Source organism: Crinia signifera, chromosome 7 (genome assembly GCF_055691185.1).
Source record: "Crinia signifera chromosome 7, ASM5569118v1, whole genome shotgun sequence".
Lineage (NCBI taxonomy): Eukaryota > Metazoa > Chordata > Amphibia > Anura > Myobatrachidae > Crinia > Crinia signifera.
The window spans coordinates 60,173,351-60,193,748 of NC_139223.1; the positions used below are offsets into that span (position 1 = coordinate 60,173,351).

General features: G+C 44.9%; 1 protein-coding gene and 1 long non-coding RNA gene across 4 annotated transcripts in view; one reads left to right on the plus strand and one right to left on the minus strand.

Moving 5' to 3' along the window:
- Window positions 1-1,948, plus strand: part of LOC146020217 (tectonin beta-propeller repeat-containing protein 1-like) — a 67,248-nt gene extending 65,300 nt beyond the window's left edge. Inside the window, exons 8-10 of the mRNA XM_083153178.1 lie at window positions 209-309; window positions 1,414-1,515; window positions 1,871-1,948. Of these exons, the coding sequence (XP_083009304.1) occupies window positions 209-309; window positions 1,414-1,515; window positions 1,871-1,933 (266 nt within the window). The 3' untranslated portion in view covers window positions 1,934-1,948. The remainder of the gene's footprint in view (window positions 1-208; window positions 310-1,413; window positions 1,516-1,870) is intronic.
- A 1,520-nt stretch (window positions 1,949-3,468) lies between these two features.
- LOC146020219 (uncharacterized) lies at window positions 3,469-20,388 on the minus strand. 3 transcript variants are annotated; one of them, XR_014450741.1, is made up of 5 exons: window positions 20,181-20,388; window positions 19,157-19,270; window positions 15,411-16,065; window positions 12,808-12,978; window positions 3,469-3,483 (listed from the first exon to the last, which is right to left on the minus strand). It is a non-coding gene; the product is annotated as an uncharacterized LOC146020219 (long non-coding RNA). The 3 variants fall into 3 exon arrangements; XR_014450739.1 differs by lacking the exons at window positions 3,469-3,483; window positions 12,808-12,978 and having other exon boundaries at window positions 13,018-16,065; window positions 20,181-20,371; XR_014450740.1 differs by lacking the exons at window positions 3,469-3,483; window positions 12,808-12,978; window positions 20,181-20,388 and adding an exon at window positions 19,701-19,914 and having other exon boundaries at window positions 13,018-16,065.
- Between the last annotated feature and the right edge of the window lie 10 nt (window positions 20,389-20,398).

Below are 20,398 nucleotides of genomic sequence, written 5' to 3' on the forward strand. Positions count from 1 at the left end.
ATCCAGTACCAGGGTTTTATTCCATCCAACTAGTTGGGTGGTTGGAGGAAAGTTGGTCTGATGTGTGGCCAGCATTAGGCTGGCTAGGGAACATGGGCTTGTGCTGATGTGCTGGGATTCTTCCACCGTGTGAAATAAATTGTAGCGCATTTATCACCATATAGTAAAGCAGTGAGGCCGCTCATATATGTTGTGTTTCTCATAACAGGCAGTTCCTGGACCATTGTGGAAGCTCCAACACCCGGGGATAGAATCATGCACGTGGCAGCTGGTGTCAACGTGGTTTGGGCTGTGACCAAGGAACACAAAGTAAGACTCCGAGAAGTAATGTGCATCATCTCAGGTCCCATACAGTCAGACAACCATATTTAATAACCTGTTTGGTCTGACAGTTACTATTACCCGTTAATTGATCAGTGTCACCGCTATAAATTTCAACTACTTAAATATTGCTGTTATATTTACTAAAGAGACAAATGATTCCAGTCTTTGAAGTCTGAATGTGGGATGAACACACCTAGGATAACCTGTCTGTGCACTAATATGACAGACATTGCCAATCAGTAGGGTACACACTGTACGATATGCGGCCAATATCGGTGGTGCCACAGGATGAACAATCTAGCGCTAAAACACTGAATGATATAATTACCTATATCATTCAATGGCGTCACCCGGACCCTGTTGAACGTGCAGTTGTTGCCGATATAATCAGATTTGACTGCATGTTCCGATGACAGGGAGGGGATCGTTAACGATCTGAAGGAAAGGGGCACTGAAGGACCATGTCATTGGCTAAAATCACATAGTGCGTACCCAGCTTTAGAGAGCAGTGATATACAGATACTTTTCTCTGGTTGCATATGAATTCTATCTGCTTTGAGAGCTATGAAAGAAGGGTCATTGTTCCACCTCAATTTTTGACTCCCGTTTGGTGTGTAATATTTACTTTATCTGCAGTCTTATTTTTCACCCCGTATTGTGAGGATATAGTCCACTGCGGCTTAATTGGACATTAATGCTTGTACTGTAATACAGTGTGGTAGGAATTGATTATACACGGTGTTCAGTATATATATGTGTGTGTGTGTGTGTGTGTGTGTGTTTATATGTTGTATATATTGCTTTTAATAAGATTAAGTAAAGCATTTTAGATAATAAATTTTATAGATGTTGTGCCCCACCCCCAAAAAAAACAGTTTCTTTCCTATACCTCCTTTTTTGCATTCTGTTTATAGTATAAGTGAGCACTGCCAGAAATATATATTCAACCTACATATTTTGATCAATGAGGTGACCAAAATTTTAATAGAAATCATTTTACTCTCAATTCTGGCTTTAGTATAACTTTGGACAAACCCGATTTTGTCTTCAGATGGTAATAGATCTGTCTCTGTATTGTTTGCTGGCCAGGTGTGGTTTAGGAGAGGGGTAAACTCCCACAACCCATGCGGCACTAGTTGGATTGAAATGGTGGGAGAAATGTCGATGCTCAGCGTGGGACTGAATGACCAGGTGATTTTATACATGTACAGATCTATCAATAAATCTATTCTGTTCCAAAAGTTACCTGACTGGTTGCTTCTTTCCTTAGTTTAAATCAAAATATGTTTAATTCCATCACACTGGGATGAGACTCTGTGAGATCCTAGGTCCAGAGTAAGTTCTCTATCCCCCTGCTCATCTTATTCACACTCTTACTATTATTATTATTACTCCTTTGCCATCTGTGTTGCTGGCCTATGCTGCGCTTATTAAACCCTAGTGTGTGAATTGTGGAGCCACCCTTTGACCGCTTTAAAAAAAAAAAAAAAAAAAAAAAACAGGCCCCTAGCAAACCACCCGCACAAGTGTGTATGTTTTCCAATAGCAAAATCAGAAACAACATGCCAGAAAAGATATAAAACAGTACATTTTAAAAGTAAACAAATGAGACATACATACAGTATATAAAGCAGAAGGAGGAGTGAGGTGAAGAGAAAAAAAAATGGCAGCGGTCCAAACCTGGGGTACTTGTACCCCTGGGGGGTACTCTGAGGACTGGTTGGGTATACTTAAAAATGTTATTGGTAATGGTGGAAGAAGAAGTCTCTCGGTGGCGGAAGAAGTCTCCCATTGCCATAGTGACTAACCCTGTTGCGTCACTTCCGGTTCCGTCTGCTGCATCATTAGCATCTCCTTGTGCTTTTGCTCGACCAGCAATCCACTAGAAGCTACCCGTGCTGCCCTCAGACATCAGCAATCATCTGCCCCCCCCCCCCCTCTGCTGACACTGGTGGAGGAAGCAGTGGCATTAATCCTACAAGCTTTAACGGGAACCCCGGAGACCGTACACAGCCTGTGGCCAGATACTGAGGGACCCGATTCACACTACTCCTCCACTACTCCTTAAAAAAAGACATGCATACTGCTAACTTCCACTCCACTCGTAAGTACTGTGGATGTTTCAAATTGAGAGGAGAAGTACTCATAAAAGCCTAATCCGGGGGTACAGGAGAGTAAAAAGGTTGGGAACTGCTGCTCTATTGCCTTCATCATTTCATTAATTCTGGGACTAAGGTGTACCATAGCATACTGTAAGTAATACACTGTAGTACACCACCACAGTAGGATGGTGAGGTGGCACATATGACAGGGGCAAATGTGGACAACTCACTGGAGGCACAGTACTTCTATACTCAGTGAACCTGTATCCAAGTACAAGTGAGCAGAGCACTGGTAACATGGAGTCTGCTATGGAAGAGCAAGAAGAAGAAGCCCTGTCTGCAAAAGCTAATACAGTAAGGGAATAGGGAAATCGTTGGAGGGTGCATTTGAATGGATACACACTGGAGGGGCAGACAAGAAGATTTTAGTTATGTGGGCGGCTGATGTGCTTTAAAAGTGTGTGTTTTAGGGGTGCGTTTGAAGTTTGTAAAAAATATTGGACAGTCTGACATAAAGGGGGAAATTTGCTAAGATGGGAATTACATTTCACATGGGATGTTGCTATGGGAAGCCAATCAGACTCTATTTATTTTTTTAGCACCCTCTAGAAGATAATAGACAGTATCTGATGGGTTGCCCATAGCAACATCCCGTGTGAAATGTAATTCCCATCTTTGTAAATTTCCCCTGAAGTAAGTAAATTGTAGAGAATAAGAACATCTCAAGCAAAAGGTGGAGAGTCTTTGATCAGAGGAGAGGACAGGAGGTAGCATGAAAATAAAAATGGAAGGAGGGGAACAGTGGTTTTACGCTTTATGAAGTTGAGATTCAACTGGATTCTGAGCTAGACTAAGAGACCATAAAGCACCGACATATTTGACGGATTTGAGTCCTCAATGCGATTACTCCAATCATCTGTATTACAAGAAGTACATTTCAGGTTCATATATAGAGCCTATATGTCGCAAAACAACGCAGCTACTTCGATCCAGATTAGTCGGGTCGATGCCTCAAAGGTGGGTATCATACAGCAATCTTTTTTCATAACTTCTGGTCCTGTGGACATATAAAAAAGTACTAGTACAAGATAGTGAACTATGTGAACACCACATTTCATATGCGTATATCGCTACACCCAATACCGTTGTTATTCCTTGACTTTAAGATTTGGTAACTAAATGATTCGCAAAGCCACTTGATACCATTTCTCACCACCTTATTTACCGCAGCAAAAAAGGTGATATTAACATCATGGATAGACAAACACACACCTAATCTCACAGACTTAGAGGGCCTTATGTTGAAATATATGTCATATGAAACATACAACTCATTTCATGTCTCGAAAACTTTTTCTCCTGGTTTTATGAGAAAATGGGAACCCTTTATGCGTACGAAACCCCTGGCCTTTCAAAATCACATTTTCAATGAAATGGATTTGTGATCGATGATATATTTTGAATATCTTATATACGATTTGAAATGCCTTATATATGATGTAATTTGTTGTGAGTGGAAAGAGATGCCTATAAATATGACCTGTGTCCCCCCCGTCCCCCCTGAAACACTCTTGAGATAGGCAACCGACTAATGATGGCTCCACGATATACCCTACCAGGGAATTGTGACCCAAATGAACCCAAGGCACATGCGAAGGACATCCCCCCCCCCCTCCCTTACTTCATCCTCATACATCCCCACGGTTAGAACTGTGACCCTCTCCCTACCTCCCCATTGTAGATAGTTGAACCGTTATCACCTCCCCCCCTCCTCCCCCCCTATACATTCCACATTGACCCTTTTTCGTCATTTTATTCCACCTCCGAATGACAGTTGTTTATTGTTTCAAGGTAACTTAAACTGTTTCCTTTATCAAGACCATGAGTGTTCTCAAATGGCAACGTTTCAAATAAGTTACGTATTTATCTATGCAACACCAGCTTAAAATTATATTACTACTACTGTTATTATTGTCTGACAATATGTGTTATACCCAAAGACTAGGTAAACTGATGTCCAATATTTACCCCTGCAATGACATTGCTGGCATGTAAATTACTGTTTTGGAGGAAAAGATTGCTGTATATCTTTCTCTTATACTTCATGTGAAATGTATGTTATGGAAATAATTTTGAAAACTTAATAAATATATGTAAAAAAAAAAAAAAAGAGACCATAAAGCAAGTTGCAAAGAAGGAAAGTAGAAGTTATGTGGCAGTAGATACAAATTAGACTGCAGCAGCAATGTAAATAGGTTGAAGTAGGGAGACATGAGGGAAAGGGAGGATAAAAGGAGATTAAAGCATTTTAAGCAGAAAATGCGAATTTAGTGGTATCAGGAATAAGGAAGGACCAGATTCCCAGATTGTTCCAGAGGTGGAAGAGGCAAGATTGAGAGATGTGGAGAAGACACTGGAGTCGAGAAATAAACTAAAGTAGCGGACTTGGGGGATAAAGGAAAGGATGATGTCTACACAGACAGGGGTAGAGGTGGAGCAAACATGGCTGTTCGAAAACGATACGTTCAGCCTTGGCTATATAAAACTTCAGAAAGTGCTGGGACATCCAGGTGGTTATGTGCAGAAAGTGCTGGGACATCCAGGTGGTTACGTGCAGAAAGTGCTGGGACATCCAGGTGGTTATGTGCAGAAAGTGCTGGGACATCCAGGTGGTGATGTGCAGAAAGTGCTGGGACATCCAGGTGGTTATGTGCAGAAAGTGCTGGGACATCCAGGTGGTGATGTGCAGAAAGTGCTGGGACATCCAGGTGGTGATGTGCAGAAAGTACTGGGACATCCAGGTGGTGATGTGCAGAAAGTGCTGGGACATCCAGGTGGTGATGTGCAGAAAGTGCTGGGACATCCAGGTGGTGATGTGCAGAAAGTGCTGGGACATCCAGGTGGTGATGTGTAGAAAGTGCTGGGAGATATGCGCTCACCACGCAGTGGGCCTGGTGGCTTCACTCGGCACACTATTTTATTCTCCCTCTATGGGTGTTGTGGGCACCCATAGAGGGACAAAGTGCTGTCATTGCGGCGGTCGGATTCCGGCATCGGTATTTTGACATTCCTGGGATTCTGACCGCCAGCATATTGACCACATCCCTCCAGGTGGTGATGTGCAGAAAGTGCTGGGACATCCAGCTGATGAAATGCAGAAAGTGCAGGGACATCCAGGTGGTTTTGTGCAGAAAGTGCTGGGACATCCAGGTGGTGAAGTGCAGAAAGTGCTGGGACATCCAGGTGGTGATGTGCAGAAAGTGCTGGGACATCCAGGTGGTGATGTGCAGAAAGTGCTGGGACATCCAGGTGGTGATGTGCAGAAAGTGCTGGGAAATCCAAGTGGTGATGTGCAGAAAGTGCTGGGAAATCCAGGTGGTGATGTGCAGAAAGTGCTGGGACATCCAGGTGGTGATGTGCAGAAAGTGCTGGGACATCCAGGTGGTGATGTGCAGAAAGTGCTGGGACATCCAGGTGGTGATGTGCAGAAAGTGCTGGGACATCCAGGTGGTGATGTGCAGAAAGTGCTGGGACAACCAGGTGGTGATGTGCAGAAAGTGCTGGGACATCCAGCTGGTGATGTGCAGAAAGTGCTGGGAAATCCAGGTGGTGATGTGCAGAAAGTGCTGGGAAATCCAGGTGGTGATGTGCAGAAAGTGCTGGGAAATCCAGGTGGTGATGTGCAGAAAGTGCTGGGAAATCCAGGTGGTGATGTGCAGAAAGTGCTGGGACATCCAGCTGGGGATGTGCAGAAAGTGCTGGGACATCCAGGTGGTGATGTGCAGAAAGTGCTGGGACATCCAGCTGGGGATGTGCAGAAAGTGCTGGGAGATATGCGCTCACCACGCAGTGGGCCTGGTGGCTTTACTCGGCACACTATTTTATTCTCCCTCTATGGGTGTTGTGGGCACCCATAGAGGGACAAAGTGCTGTCATTGCGGCGGTCGGGATTCCGGCATCGGTATTTTGACATTCCTGGGATTCTGACCGCCAGCATATTGACCACATCCCTCCAGGTGGTAATGTGCAGAAAGTGCTGGGACATCCAGCTGATGAAATGCAGAAAGTGCAGGGACATCCAGGTGGTTTTGTGCAGAAAGTGCTGGGACATCCAGGTGGTGAAGTGCAGAAAGTGCTGGGACATCCAGGTGGTGATGTGCAGAAAGTGCTGGGACATCCAGGTGGTGATGTGCAGAAAGTGCTGGGACATCCAGGTGGTGATGTGCAGAAAGTGCTGGGAAATCCAAGTGGTGATGTGCAGAAAGTGCTGGGAAATCCAGGTGGTGATGTGCAGAAAGTGCTGGGACATCCAGGTGGTGATGTGCAGAAAGTGCTGGGACATCCAGCTGGGGATGTGCAGAAAGTGCTGGGAGATATGCGCTCGCCACGCAGTGGGCCTGGTGGCTTCGCTCGGCACACTATTTTATTCTCCCTCTATGGGTGTCGTGGACACCCATAGAGGGACAAAGTGCTGTCATTGCGGCGGTCGGGATTCCGGCGTCGGTATTTTGACATTCCCGGGATTCTGACCGCCAGCATATTGACCACATCCCTCCAGGTGGGGATGTGCAGAAAGTGCTGGGACATCCAGGTGGTGATGTGCAGAAAGTGCTGGGACATCCAGCTGATGAAATGTAGAAAGTTCTGGGACATCCAGGTGATGAAATGCAGAAAGTGCTGGGACATCGAGGTGGTGATGTGCAGAAAGTGCTGGGACATCCAGGTGGTGATGTGCAGAAAGTGCTGGGACATCCAGGTGGTGATGTGCAGAAAGTTCTGGGACATCCAAATGGTGATGTGCAGAAAGTGTTGCTTCATCCAGATGGTGATATACAGTCAGATGGAAATGCAAGAGGCAATATTTGAATGTCATCAGCAAACTAATAGTGTCCAGTAATATGACACAAAGGGTAAGGTGAAGATCAGTCATGTTACCTCCGTTGAGCACAACATTGGGAACAAGGGTGATGGTCAAAAGAGAGAAGGTGGTTATGAGAGAGGTGGAGGAGAAAAGGGGAAAATAAGATATCACAATGCTTAGAGAAAACTACATCAAGTGAGTGATGGCTGGAGTGAGAAGGGCAGTTGGTCCATTAAGTGATGTCAAAGGAGGAGGTGAGGGAGAGCAGCTTGAAAGCAGCATCCATGGAATCAAGTGGGATATTAAAGAGATGGAAGATCATTGGAAAGGAAGTGGTGAAGCCAGACAGCACAGTTATCTAGAAAGTGGGGGGAGAGACCAGGGGTGGGGTGTTAGTAGAGGACCATGTCCAATGGCTAATACTGTGGAAGAGGCAGATAGAATGGACCTCATATGAAGAACAGGAGAGGGAGGCTTCAAGTAGTAATATCCAGAGGTGCAGCAGTTGGAAAGAAGAACACCCATCATTTTATCAGTCACCTGGACATTGGGTGTAGAAGTGTGAGAAGCCACTGGCTGAGAGAGCAGTGGAATAAGTGGTGTCCAATGGGAAGAACCAGATTTTGGTAATAGCAATGAGTCAGAGATAAAATGGTCATAAACAAATCCAAGTTTGGTATAAATCAGTCCAGTGTTTCAGAGAGCACATGAGAAGGGATGGAGTGATTACGTACAATGGATGAGGCTGGCTGAGTTGATGGTGCACTTAAAAGAATATCAGGAATAGCAGGGAAATAGTGGAGGAGTCAGTAGGCACTTGAACAGGCATCAAGGCCAGAGATGTGAGGAGACATGAGGTGAATGAGGGAGAAGGTGAAGATTTCTGTGTGTATGCAGGTGAGGATGAGAGTGCATTAACAGAGGTAAAGAGGTATAGTACAAGAAATAGGAAAAAGGATAGTAGTGAAGTAGACTAGTGATTCTCAATCTCGGTCCCCAAGTACCCCCAACAGTGCACGTTTTCCAGGTCACCCAGCAGGTGCACTCATTACAGTGGCAAATTTTGCGCTCTGCCTTACCCCTTCGCGTCTGTGGCCGGGACCTGCAGATCTGCTTGTCTGCGTCCCGGCGCTCCTCCTGGCTCCTTATGAAAAATGTCCCTCACAAAATGGCTGCCCCTAACAGCAGACCATTTTTAAGAATGCTAAAGGAGAGGGTGCGGGATCCCGACTGCCTGGTCTCAGACAGCGTGGCCAGCGCAACAAAGCCTCTTGCGGGCTCGCCACGCTGCCGGCACGGTGGCGAGCTATGCTCGCCACCTATTCTATTCTCCCTCTATGGGGCTCGTGGTCCCCCACGAGGGAAAATAGCCGACGGCTGTCGGGAACCCGGCCGTCGGTGTTTTAACAGTCAGGATCCTGACGTTGGGTTAATAACTGTTGGGATCCCGTCCGGCACCCAAAGGAGACCACCGCTTCCTCTAGCATGCTCAAAAACTGTCTGCTGTAAGGGGGTGGCTATTTTGCAAGTGATAACGTTATAGAGCTTCACTCCTTTAATGGATATAAGAGATACCATTTATCCTATGTATTCCTACGTTTCTCAAGTTGAACCAAAGTTTTAATTGTTAACCCCACCTTAGGGGTGTGTTGTATATGAATATGCATGTTTTTTTGTAATGAGCACTCCTTTATGGGAGTAAAGGAATGGTGTCTTTATGGTATAAAAGGCAACGAGCTGATAATAAAACACATCTTCTTCACCATCTTCTTGAACTTCTGTCTGACGGTCAGCGTAACTGTGTGGTGTGATGTCTAAAGTACTAAAACTCTCCGGGGGCTCAAATTACAAGCCATCACAAGGGAAAGACATTTTTCATCCTACATTACACCATCACTTCCCAGCAGAGTATGGATAAATGAATGATTTCATAAACAATTAATAGTATTAATTATATAATGCTAAAATAAATAATGAGTAAGGTAAGATATTATGTTGTCTGAGATTGTCAGGGCTATACTAATGCTCACAGAAAAGGACCTGTCACATCTTGTACCAGGCTGCATGCATGTATACAATGTAGCTACAATCACAAGAAGTGTGGATAGTGTGTGATAAGCCAACCTACCAACTTCACACGTCCTATCCAGTGGCGGATTCAGGGTGGAATTTTTTTCTCTGCAGCATGTGCAGCTACAACAGCGGGTCAGCGGTGATCTCCAGCTTCCTGCTATACGTGAGATGAGCGGCTGTCTGCAATCTCCAATGAGCAAATCCCCAGCATTATGCGGCATATACAGTGCCCCACTCTCCGCTCCCTTATTACGGAAGGGTGCAGAGAGCGAAGTACCATATGCAAAGTGTCGGGGATTACTTTCTGGCGTTGGAGTATGCCCATGGCCGCTCGCCCCTCACATATAGCAGGAACCGACGGGTTGTCATTGACCCCAGTGGTGTAATGTTGGTGTCCCCAGACAGGACAGGCGCTCTCCCTGCTTTTCTTAACATGCTGCTGTGTGCTGCTTCTGACTACTGCTGAGTGACAGGCAGCAGTGGTGCCGGCATCATTAAGAGTGGGCCCCACAATCCGCACTGCCCAGCTGTCCACCCAAGCAGGAGACTCCCTTCCGCCCCACCCCCGAATCCCGCTCCTTTGATGCTGCAGCAGCCTCCCCGCCAGTAGCTTTGGGTACTCGGACACCAGAGTTTAAAATCCTTCTTTAAAAAACAGGAGGTTGCCCTGGAAAGTCATTGTGTTGCAGCGGAATTGTGTTATCTCAGTGATAAATTGGACTCCTCCAAGCCTTTGTGGCTGGATGTTCAGAGGGAGTAGAGGAACGGTTTAATAGATATATATGCATGTATATAAGCTTTTATATACCTCTCACTCTGTGTATGCCTCCGGTGACAGGCCATGTAGCTATATGGCTCATATTGTAAGAGGTGAGCGTAGCGCCTGCAGTTACTGAAATACAAACTACAGATGGTGACGTAGTCACACATACCCCTGATATTGCTAATGTATTTGTATCTTATTATAGTACGCTGTATGACTCTAAGGCCACTTATGCCTTGCATGATCTTTGCGCTTTTTTAAATGGCATACCACTACCCTCGTTATCTAGTGAACAACATGAATTCTCAGACACCCCCCTCTCCAGTACAGAAATTACTGCGGCTACATAAGTTTTCCCTAATGTAAACCTGACAAAAATCTTAAGCACCCTGAATCGTATCAACCTATTTCCGAGCCCTTCGCCCAATCAGGTTCAGCTCCTGTGGACAGACACCTTTGAATATCTTGGTGTCTGGATTTCTAATGCTCCCAATATGTATTTCGCTCTGAATTTACTCCCACAACTCTCTTATTTACGTTCCAAAATTCCGATATGGAGCAAGTTGACTTTAACGGTTACGGGAAGGGTTAACTTAATTAGGAGGGAGTCGGCAAATCGTGTCAACTTGAGCCACTCCTTACTTCCCTATTTGGTCCTCCCTCCCTACTGCCCCAATTCGGGTTTATCATCTCAGCACCATACAGGACGCTATATTGCCACAGCCCTATACAGGACTTCTTTGGGACTCTCCGGGCTACACAAACACCCCAGTTTGGTCTGGTGAGATATGAATTTTATATGTAATGCATTTTAAAATTTCCTATTGTATCTTGGCTATGTACTATTTTTAGATAATAAATTCCTTTTGTACTAGATCAACCAATCCATCATTTTTTCATCTCTATTTACAGAATACAATATAATTATTAATATTTTTTGACCAAGCGCAGCTCACAACCCCACATCCCTCTTTTTGTCTATTCAGTACAGGCCTAACTATCCTGTCATAGAGCAGCTGCTAAGGTGTCACAGCTCTAGCCAGGCGCACCTGCACCCAGACCCACTTAGTGGGGTCGGGGTAACCTCCACCCTCCTTCGCCCAATCAGGTTCAGCTCCTGTGGACAGACACCTTTGAATATCTTGGTGTCTGGATTTCTAATGCTCCCAATATGTATTTCGCTCTGAATTTACTCCCACAACTCTCTTATTTACGTTCCAAAATTCCGATATGGAGCAAGTTGACTTTAACGGTTACAGGAAGGGTTAACTTAATTAAAATGGTGTTTCAACCCAAATTATATGTCCTTCAGCAGTCTCCGGTGTACATCCCTCAAAAGTTTTTTAAACAAATGAATGGCCTTTTGTCCTCTTATTATTTGGGCCAATAAACAACCGAGGATCAATATACACACACTAACCAGATCAAAATGTATCGGAGGACTGGTTCACCCCAACTTTTGGCAATACTATTATTAAATATGCAAATGATACTAAGTCTCTCCCCTGTCCTGACCCCTCTACAAACATTTTTAAGTAACAGTGTAAAAATTTCTACCCTCCCTATCCTCAGACCATATGGAAGTTGGTGCATAAGCTCATGAATGGTCGAGGATGGTACCCATATACTCCTATATTCAACCCTAAGGGCTTACCAGAACTCTCCTCTTTGCAGGTGCAGGAGACATGGAATAGCTGGGGTGTTTATACATTGGGTGACCGACACTCTGAGAACACTTTAAAATCCTTCAAGGATTTACAAGTAGAGTTCCCGATCCCCAACTCTCAGTTTTACAGATACCTCCAGTTGCGAAATGCCCACCACACACAATTTTAGATCACCCCCTCTGTCCCTTTTAGACTCCCCAGTTAAGAAATGGCTGCGAGACACTTGTCTCCATTGCTTACTCGTCTGTATAGCAGATCCACCACTCTGACCCATTAACCCCCCTTAGATGAAAATGGGAAGCTGATTTGGGGACTCTCTCAGATGATATATGGTCCTGTGCCCTTAAGGCTCCAAGACTCTAATTCTGCCATTAGAGATCAGCAGATACCATTTTTTTTATATTGTATAGTCTATATGACGCCAATATTATTATGCCGCATTGGTGACTGTATTTCCCCTTCCTGCCCGAAACGTGACTCCCTAGACATCTCTTTCCTCCACATGATATGGTTATGTCCTCGGATCACGCTGTTTCGGAAAGAGGTCATTGACATCCTCATGATCACTGGTATTCCAAAAGGCACCCTGTCATTGGTTACTTGTTTACGATCGGCCATAGATGAGGAAATGCTGCCTGATCCGGACAGATGCTATGCTATAAACTTGTGTACATTGGCTAAAGTATGTATAGCTAGACTGTGGTTGGCTAAGGAAGCCCCAGGCACACACACTCTTCGATATCTCTGGTGAATGAGGTGATAGGCCATGAAATGTTTATCTACCTTAGAAAAAAATATTTTTCTATATGGTCCAAGTGGCTTGACTCCACATACTCAGCAGCAGTTCCTGACATGTAAATGCTGCTATTTCCCCTTCTCTGCACATGTTACATCTGCCGCACCTGCAGTGCACATGGTTTTACCCATTTTGAGAACAAATTTGTACTTAGATCAGTCTACCTGACACCATGTTGCTCCCCCCACCCCTCCCCCTTCCACATTCGGGGCACTTATTACCTGATTGGCGATCACTGTACTTGATCTCTGAATTATTAGGATGGAACAAGGCCACACGGTTACTTAAGTGCATGTTACATTTTATTTATTGATTGTACTGTGTTATTTTCCTAACATCACATCATGTTTTGTATGTTCTTTTTTCTTCTTTTGTTGATGTTCTTGCTTAATCTGCAACATGTAATAAAAAAAGTTAAAAAAAAAAAGACAATGTTTTTTTTTTCACAAACGATTTATTCATTATTGCCTTGTTTGTTGCAAAGTTAAATCTGTTATTGCTCATTTGTCACAATAAATTAGGTGAGAACTACTGTACATGATTCTAAATGAAGTATAAATATAGGGAGAACTTTGATATGTGAGATTAGTCTTCTAATTAGGAACAGAGAAATCGCATGAACCTGCTCCTGAGAGCTTATATTACAGTATTTGTGATCTATGCACACAATGCTGCAGACTGTTTTGAAGCTATTCCACTATAGGCCTGATTCTAACTTATATGTTATTTGCATTAAGGCTGTGACTTTGGATGCAGCAGTGATGTGAAAATATGCGAACGCTGCAGGAGGCATTGCAAATCTGAGTACTCGGGTTACATCAGGCATAGCCAAACTATGGCTCTCCAGCTGTTGTGAAACTACAAGTCCCATCATGCCTTGCCACAGTTTTGCTATTAGGGAATGCTAAAACTATAGCAAGGCATGCTGGGATGCGTAGTTTCACAAAAGCTGGAGGGCCACACCTGGGGTAGAAGTACTATAGCGACATGGATCATACAACTATAGCTCTTCCTGCTTCACCTCTTTAAGCAGCAGCAAGGGAAGCAGGAAGTAATGTAGATAAGATTAATAGCCCTTTCACACCAGAAAATGCAGGGACCCACCCGGGAATACGGCCCAGGGATCATGCTGGGGCATTCCCGGGTTGGCCCCTTTCACACCAGAAAAGTCCCTGCATTTTCTGTTGTGGGAAGGAGGTGGGATGGCGGTGGACAATACTCACTCCGGTTTGCTGTTCCCCCGTGTAGACTGGGGATCCACACAGGCATCGGGCGCAGATGACAGGTCAGGCGGTGGGTGCAGATGACAGGTCAGGCGGCGTGCGCAGATGACGCAGCTCTCCGGCTACAGTGAGGGCGCCGGAGAGCTGAGTCGTCTTCATCCGCCGCCTGCCCTGTCTTCTGCGCCCGCTGCCTGTGTGGATCCCCGGCCTGACGCATGCACCAAGGACCGGCAACCCCGGTGAGTACCCCTATCTCTTTCACACGGACCAGGACTCCGGGAACAACTATAGCAGGGTTGAAATCCTGGGAAATTTTGCCGGGATTTTGGCCTGGGAACCTTTCAGACCAACCCGGGAATTTAGGCTGGTGTCAAAGGGGTATAATTAACATCTCGGCTGCCGGAGTGGGGAGTGAAAAATCACCCCTCCGGCTGGTCATTTTATTGCCACAACACATCTGCTGTGTCTCCCTGTATGGCCAGCTCCACCGCATATGCAAGATCTCCCATGCTGTCCAGAGCCAGCAGCCGCCACAGCTAGGGCCAGTGGCTGTGACTCACCTCCCCTGCAGCTGTTAAAATAGATGGCTGCAGCGGGCAGAGCAGTCAGTGCCACTGACCATACATAAATTGCCTGGCACAGTGGGACGCTTTCTGGCATATTGCCCCTGTTATTTAGCACACAACCCCACAGTCATACATGGGGAGAAACGGTATCTGCCACACTTAAAGGGTGCAGTTACCGTTTTCTCACTTATCGCTGCACCACACATCTACCCCTCAGAACCAAAACCTACTTCAGATAATCATCGGCCATCCAAGAAACCCTGAGCTTGCGCTGAATGGCCCCCAAACTCAGGAGATGAAGACAGGAAATATGCAGTGGATGATGCGGACACTGGTCTTGGAAACGCACAGAAAACTGGGGCCAACACCCCTCCCACCCTATTCGCCCCCAAATGGACACAGCCTGCCAATCAGGTTGCAGCTTCTCCAACCGGAGCTGCACCCACCATCGGCGTTGTACAAAAACTTTTAATCAGGCCCAACATTACTAAACCAAGCTACGTTACACATCATCTGCTTCAGTATGTGCATGTTTTAGGAGACACCAAATCTATTTTGTTATGTTCAAAATTTAGAAAATGGCTACCAGGAAGTGACTTACTAGAGATATTTTCCAGCATGCAAACAGCACCTCTACTTCAGGAGTCTTATATATGATAATGTACGACACAAAGCATATAGGGACAGATGGATTTACTGTTTCTCACACATATATTACAGAAGGGCTCGGCGACAGTACACACTACTCTGTGTGAATTATGCGATGTTTGAGGAGCCGCGAGCTGTTAGGGAAGCCTTTACCGCATTCAGTGCATCCGAACGGCTTTTCGCCAGTATGATGTATCACCAGGTGGGACATGCGAATGAAGCCTTTTCCACACATGGTGCAGGTATACGGCTTTTCCCCAGTGTGAATTTTCTGGTGACTGACAAGGACGGACTTATCGCTAAAATATTTCCCACATTCACCACATGAAAATGGTTTCTCTCCTGTATGAATTCGGACATGGGTAATAAAATGAGACTCCTGCTTACATGATTTTCCGCATTCGGTGCATATAAATCCAGTTTGTCCGGTATGGATCTTCTCATGTTTGGCACAGGCAGGTTTTTTTTCTAAAACATTCCTCACAGAAAGAACACGGGTACGTCGCTGGACCGACGTGAATCCTCAAATGTGTGTAAAGGTGGAACTTGCGGCTGAAACATTTCCCACACTCGGCGCATGAATACGGTTTTTCTCCCAAATGGATTTCTGATGCCTTAGGAGATCCGACTTATCCCAAAAACTCTTCTCGCATTCGAAACATGCAAATGGCTTCTCTCCGGAGTGAACTCTCTGGTGTATAACAAGATGGGACTTCCTGATGAAGCTTTTCCCGCAGTCAGAACATGAAAATGGCTTGATTCCGGTGTGAGTTCTTTGATGTCTTCTAAGTTTTAGCTTGCTGGCAAAACTTTTCCCACATTCAGAGCACAAAAAGGAGATCTCCCCTTTGGGATTTGTCTTATGAGTGGCCAGATCTGTACAGTCTGTATATAAGGTCCCATAGTCCGAGCTTGACAATGGTGTCTCCTCTGGAATCTCCTGAAGCCCGCAGTCTTCATGTTTTGTAACATTTTACCGCACACTCCCACGAACCAAGGGAAATGTCGTCTTGTTCAAGTTTGTATTCGCTCTTAATTTCATCTGCCAAAAACAACAAGTATTCAGTAAAGTTGTCTCATGAATATGGGAGGAATTTAAATAATGCTAGTTTTAGGCTACTGGAGGGAATATATCATGACTTTCTTTTGCTAATGTATATAATACAGTGTATTATTATTACTTACTTTCTATCTTTGTGACTTTTAGGTGGAATTTAATTGTTAATAGAATATCAGAACCCTCTGATTGCAGGGCACATTTTGTTTGCAAATGGACAAAACCATGCTGCACTGCAGTTGGGGCTGATATAAAATGTGCAGAGAGAGTTAAGCTGGGCATACACTACTGTAATTTATCACAGTAGTGTACTTCCAGCCAATTACATGCGAGCCACCCGGAACCTTCTGGCGGCAGGGTCAAATGCGATCCATCACAAGTTGTCCTTTAACTGTGATGGATCGCATGCGACCCCTGTTCCTGCCTGGCCCGCCACCTGTCCGACCTCCAACTCAGGTCCGTTGTGCACGGGAAAGCGCATCGGACCTGAGTCGACATCACACTGACCCGATTTGGGTCGATTTCGCGGCCCATTCCGTCAGGAAAGGGTTAAATCAGCCCAAATCGAATTAGTGTATGGGGGCCTTTAGATTTGCGTTGTGTGTGTGTTGAAAATTAAATCTAAATTGCGGTGTAAAAATAAAGCAGCCAATAGTTACCCTGCACCATGGTTTTGTCCATTTGCAAACAAAATATGCTCTGTGATCAGATCTGAATTAGGCCCATGGTGTGGGCTTCCCTGGACCACATGTATCGCGCACCCTGCATGCATTGCAAATATGCCCATGCAACTGGGTATTAATATGCAGAACCATACCAGATACCGATAATAAAATGTAGATCCATACCTGGTCAGATCTGAGCACACTTATAGACCAGGGTTACCTACCTGATCCTCTCCATGAGGGAGAAAATGCTCTGTTTCTGGACTTCCCTGGTAGTGTACGATTGCCATCACCTGTGGGGAGCTAGGTAATTGATAAGAAAGGTGTTTCACTACAGGTGATAGCAGTCATACATTACCAGGGAAGCCCAGGAACAGAACATTTCTCCCTGAAGGAGAGGGTCAGGTAGGCAACCCTGTTATAGACATGTATATGAGCAATGCTGAGCACACTTATAGACATGTACATGAGCAATGCTGAGCACACTTATAGACATGTATATGAGCAATGCTGAGCACACTTATAGACATGTATATGAGCAATGCTGAGCACTTATAGACATGTATATGAGCAATGCTGAGCACACTTATAGACATGTACATGAGCAATGCTGAGCACACTTATAGACATGTACATGAGCAATGCTGAGCACACTTATAGACATGTACATGAGCAATGCTTAGCACACTTATAGACATGTACATGAGCAATGCTTAGCACACTTATAGACATGTATATGAGCAATGCTGAGCACACATGTATATGAGCAATGCTGAGCACACTTATAGACATGTACATGAGCAATGCTGAGCACACTTATAGACATGTACATGAGCAATGCTGAGCACACTTATAGACATGTATATGAGCAATGCTGAGCACACTTATAGACATGTATATGAGCAATGCTGAGCACACATGTATATGAGCAATGCTGAGCACACTTATAGACATGTATGTGAGCAATGCTGAGCACACTTATAGACATGTACATGAGCAATGCTGAGCACACTTATAGACATGTGTATGAGCAATGCTGAGCACACTTATAGACATGTGTATGAGCAATGCTGAGCACACTTATAGACATGTACATGAGCAATGCTGAGCACACTTATAGACATGTACATGAGCAATGCTGAGCACACTTATAGACTTGTACATGAGTAATGCTGAGCACACTTATAGACATGTACATGAGCACTGCTGAGCACACTTATAGACATGTATATGAGCAATGCTGAGCACACTTATAGACATGTACATGAGCACTGCTGAGCACACTTATAGACATGTACATGAGCACTGCTGAGCACACTTATAGACATGTATATGAGCAATGCTGAGCACACTTATAGACTTGTACATGAGCAATGCTGAGCACACTTATAGACATGTACATGAGCAATGCTGAGCACACTTATAGACTTGTACATGAGTAATGCTGAGCACACTTATAGACATGTACATGAGCACTGCTGAGCACACTTATAGACATGTATATGAGCAATGCTGAGCACACTTATAGACATGTACATGAGCACTGCTGAGCACACTTATAGACATGTACATGAGCACTGCTGAGCACACTTATAGACATGTATATGAGCAATGCTGAGCACACTTATAGACTTGTACATGAGTAATGCTGAGCACACTTATAGACATGTACATGAGCACTGCTGAGCACACTTATAGACATGTATATGAGCAATGCTGAGCACACTTATAGACATGTACATGAGCAATGCTGAGCACACTTATAGACATGTATATGAGCAATGCTGAGCACACTTAGACATGTATATGAGCAATGCTGAGCATACAGTGAGGTTACCCTGGGCCTAGTAGAATGACAGAACTGGATTGCTAGAAGTGAAACCACAATTTTCTCTCTTATGTTTTTTCCGGAGTATTTGCAAGGATCTTCCATTGCCCTCAAGGTACCCTAACATTCCAAGTTTTAAAGATATCCATGGTTTAGCGCAGATGGTTAACTGAGATACTAAGGGGGTGATTCTGGTTGGTTTGCAAAAGCAAAATCCTTCTTAATGGTCAAAATCATGTGCACTGCAGGTGGGGCAGATGTAACATGTGCAGAGAGAGTTACATTTGGGTGGGATGTGTTCAAACTGAAATCTAAATTGCAATGTAAGAATAAAGCAGCCAGTATTTACCCTGCACATAAACAAAATAACCCAAATCTAACTCTCTCTGCACATGTTACATCAGCCCCACCTGCAGTGCACATGGTTTTGTCCATTAAAGAAAGAGTTTGCTTTAGAAAACCAACCAGAATCCCCCCTAAGCAACCTGTGGCCAACCATGGATATATTTAAAACCTGGACCCTCAGGATGCCTTGAGGACAGTGATTGAGAACCTCTGCCAGAAAGATTGAGAGATTACTGACCTGTGCTGGTATTAATATCAGGCTCCTCCTTTACTGAATGCCATTGGTCAGTCACACAGGGCTCCGCTCCTCGTTCAGCCATGGACACCATTACCCTTGTCTCACTGATGCACCCTATGTACAAATAATACAAGGGAGAAATATTATATAATAGTATGTATCGTAAACCTAAACAGAAAAAAAGACCCGTAGAACAGATCCAAATAAATGTAACATTTAAAGAGAGAATATGGGCGCTGACGGACAGCATTTTAGAAGATCAGGTCATGTGGCCCTGTTTTCTGGACATGCAGAGGCCAGTGGCTGTATGGACACAGCTTCACTCACCCTGTAGCCACACAAGTAGACAAAATACCAATTCTGGGTTCCAAATATTCTCAATAGAAAATAAATGATCCGCGACCCACCAATGGGGTATGAATAATCTGGGAGAACCACATTGTAAACACCTTTAGATATAATCTAAGGAAAGGTCACTAATCTGTCAGAAGGAATGAAATGCGGTTATTTTAAACACATCCATGTTTTCTGGGGATCATAATACCTGTATACACACAGCTCTTATATATCGGGTGGCATCAGATGTAGCGGAACTGATCAGCCAGGCAAAGTCCTGCTGCGCTGATCATGGCTATGGATGATGGGCACAGAGATCTGCAGGTACTGTATCAGACAGGGGCATCCATCACAGCTGATAATGGCTGTTGGTGATAATTGGCACAGAGACCTGCAGGTACTGTACCACCAGGCAGGGGCATCAGTCACGCCTGCGCTGATCATGACTATGGGTGATGATTGGCACAGAGATCTGCAGGTACTGTACCACCAGGCACGGGCATCCATCACATGTGCGCTGATCATGGCTATGGGTGATGATGGGCACAGAGATCTGCAGGTACTGTACCACCAGGCAGGGGCATCCGTCACAGCTGCGCTGATCATGGCTATGGGTGATGATGGGCACAGATATCTGCATGTACTGATGGAGACAGTGATCTAAGTATTGTTCCTGCACATGACTTACTACAGTATGCCAGAGGTTGATCTGCTCCTGCACAGAGACACGGCCGGGAATAAATAAAAGCAGGGGCTGCCGCTGCACTGTTTGTTATTTACAAAATACCGTTTCCGGTCACCACTAGGCGGCAGACAGGAGGATGTAACGTCATGACTAGATCCCTGCTCCCTTCCCTGCACACTACTGCCCCCATCCGACCACCATTGCCTGCCAATGTGTGGGCA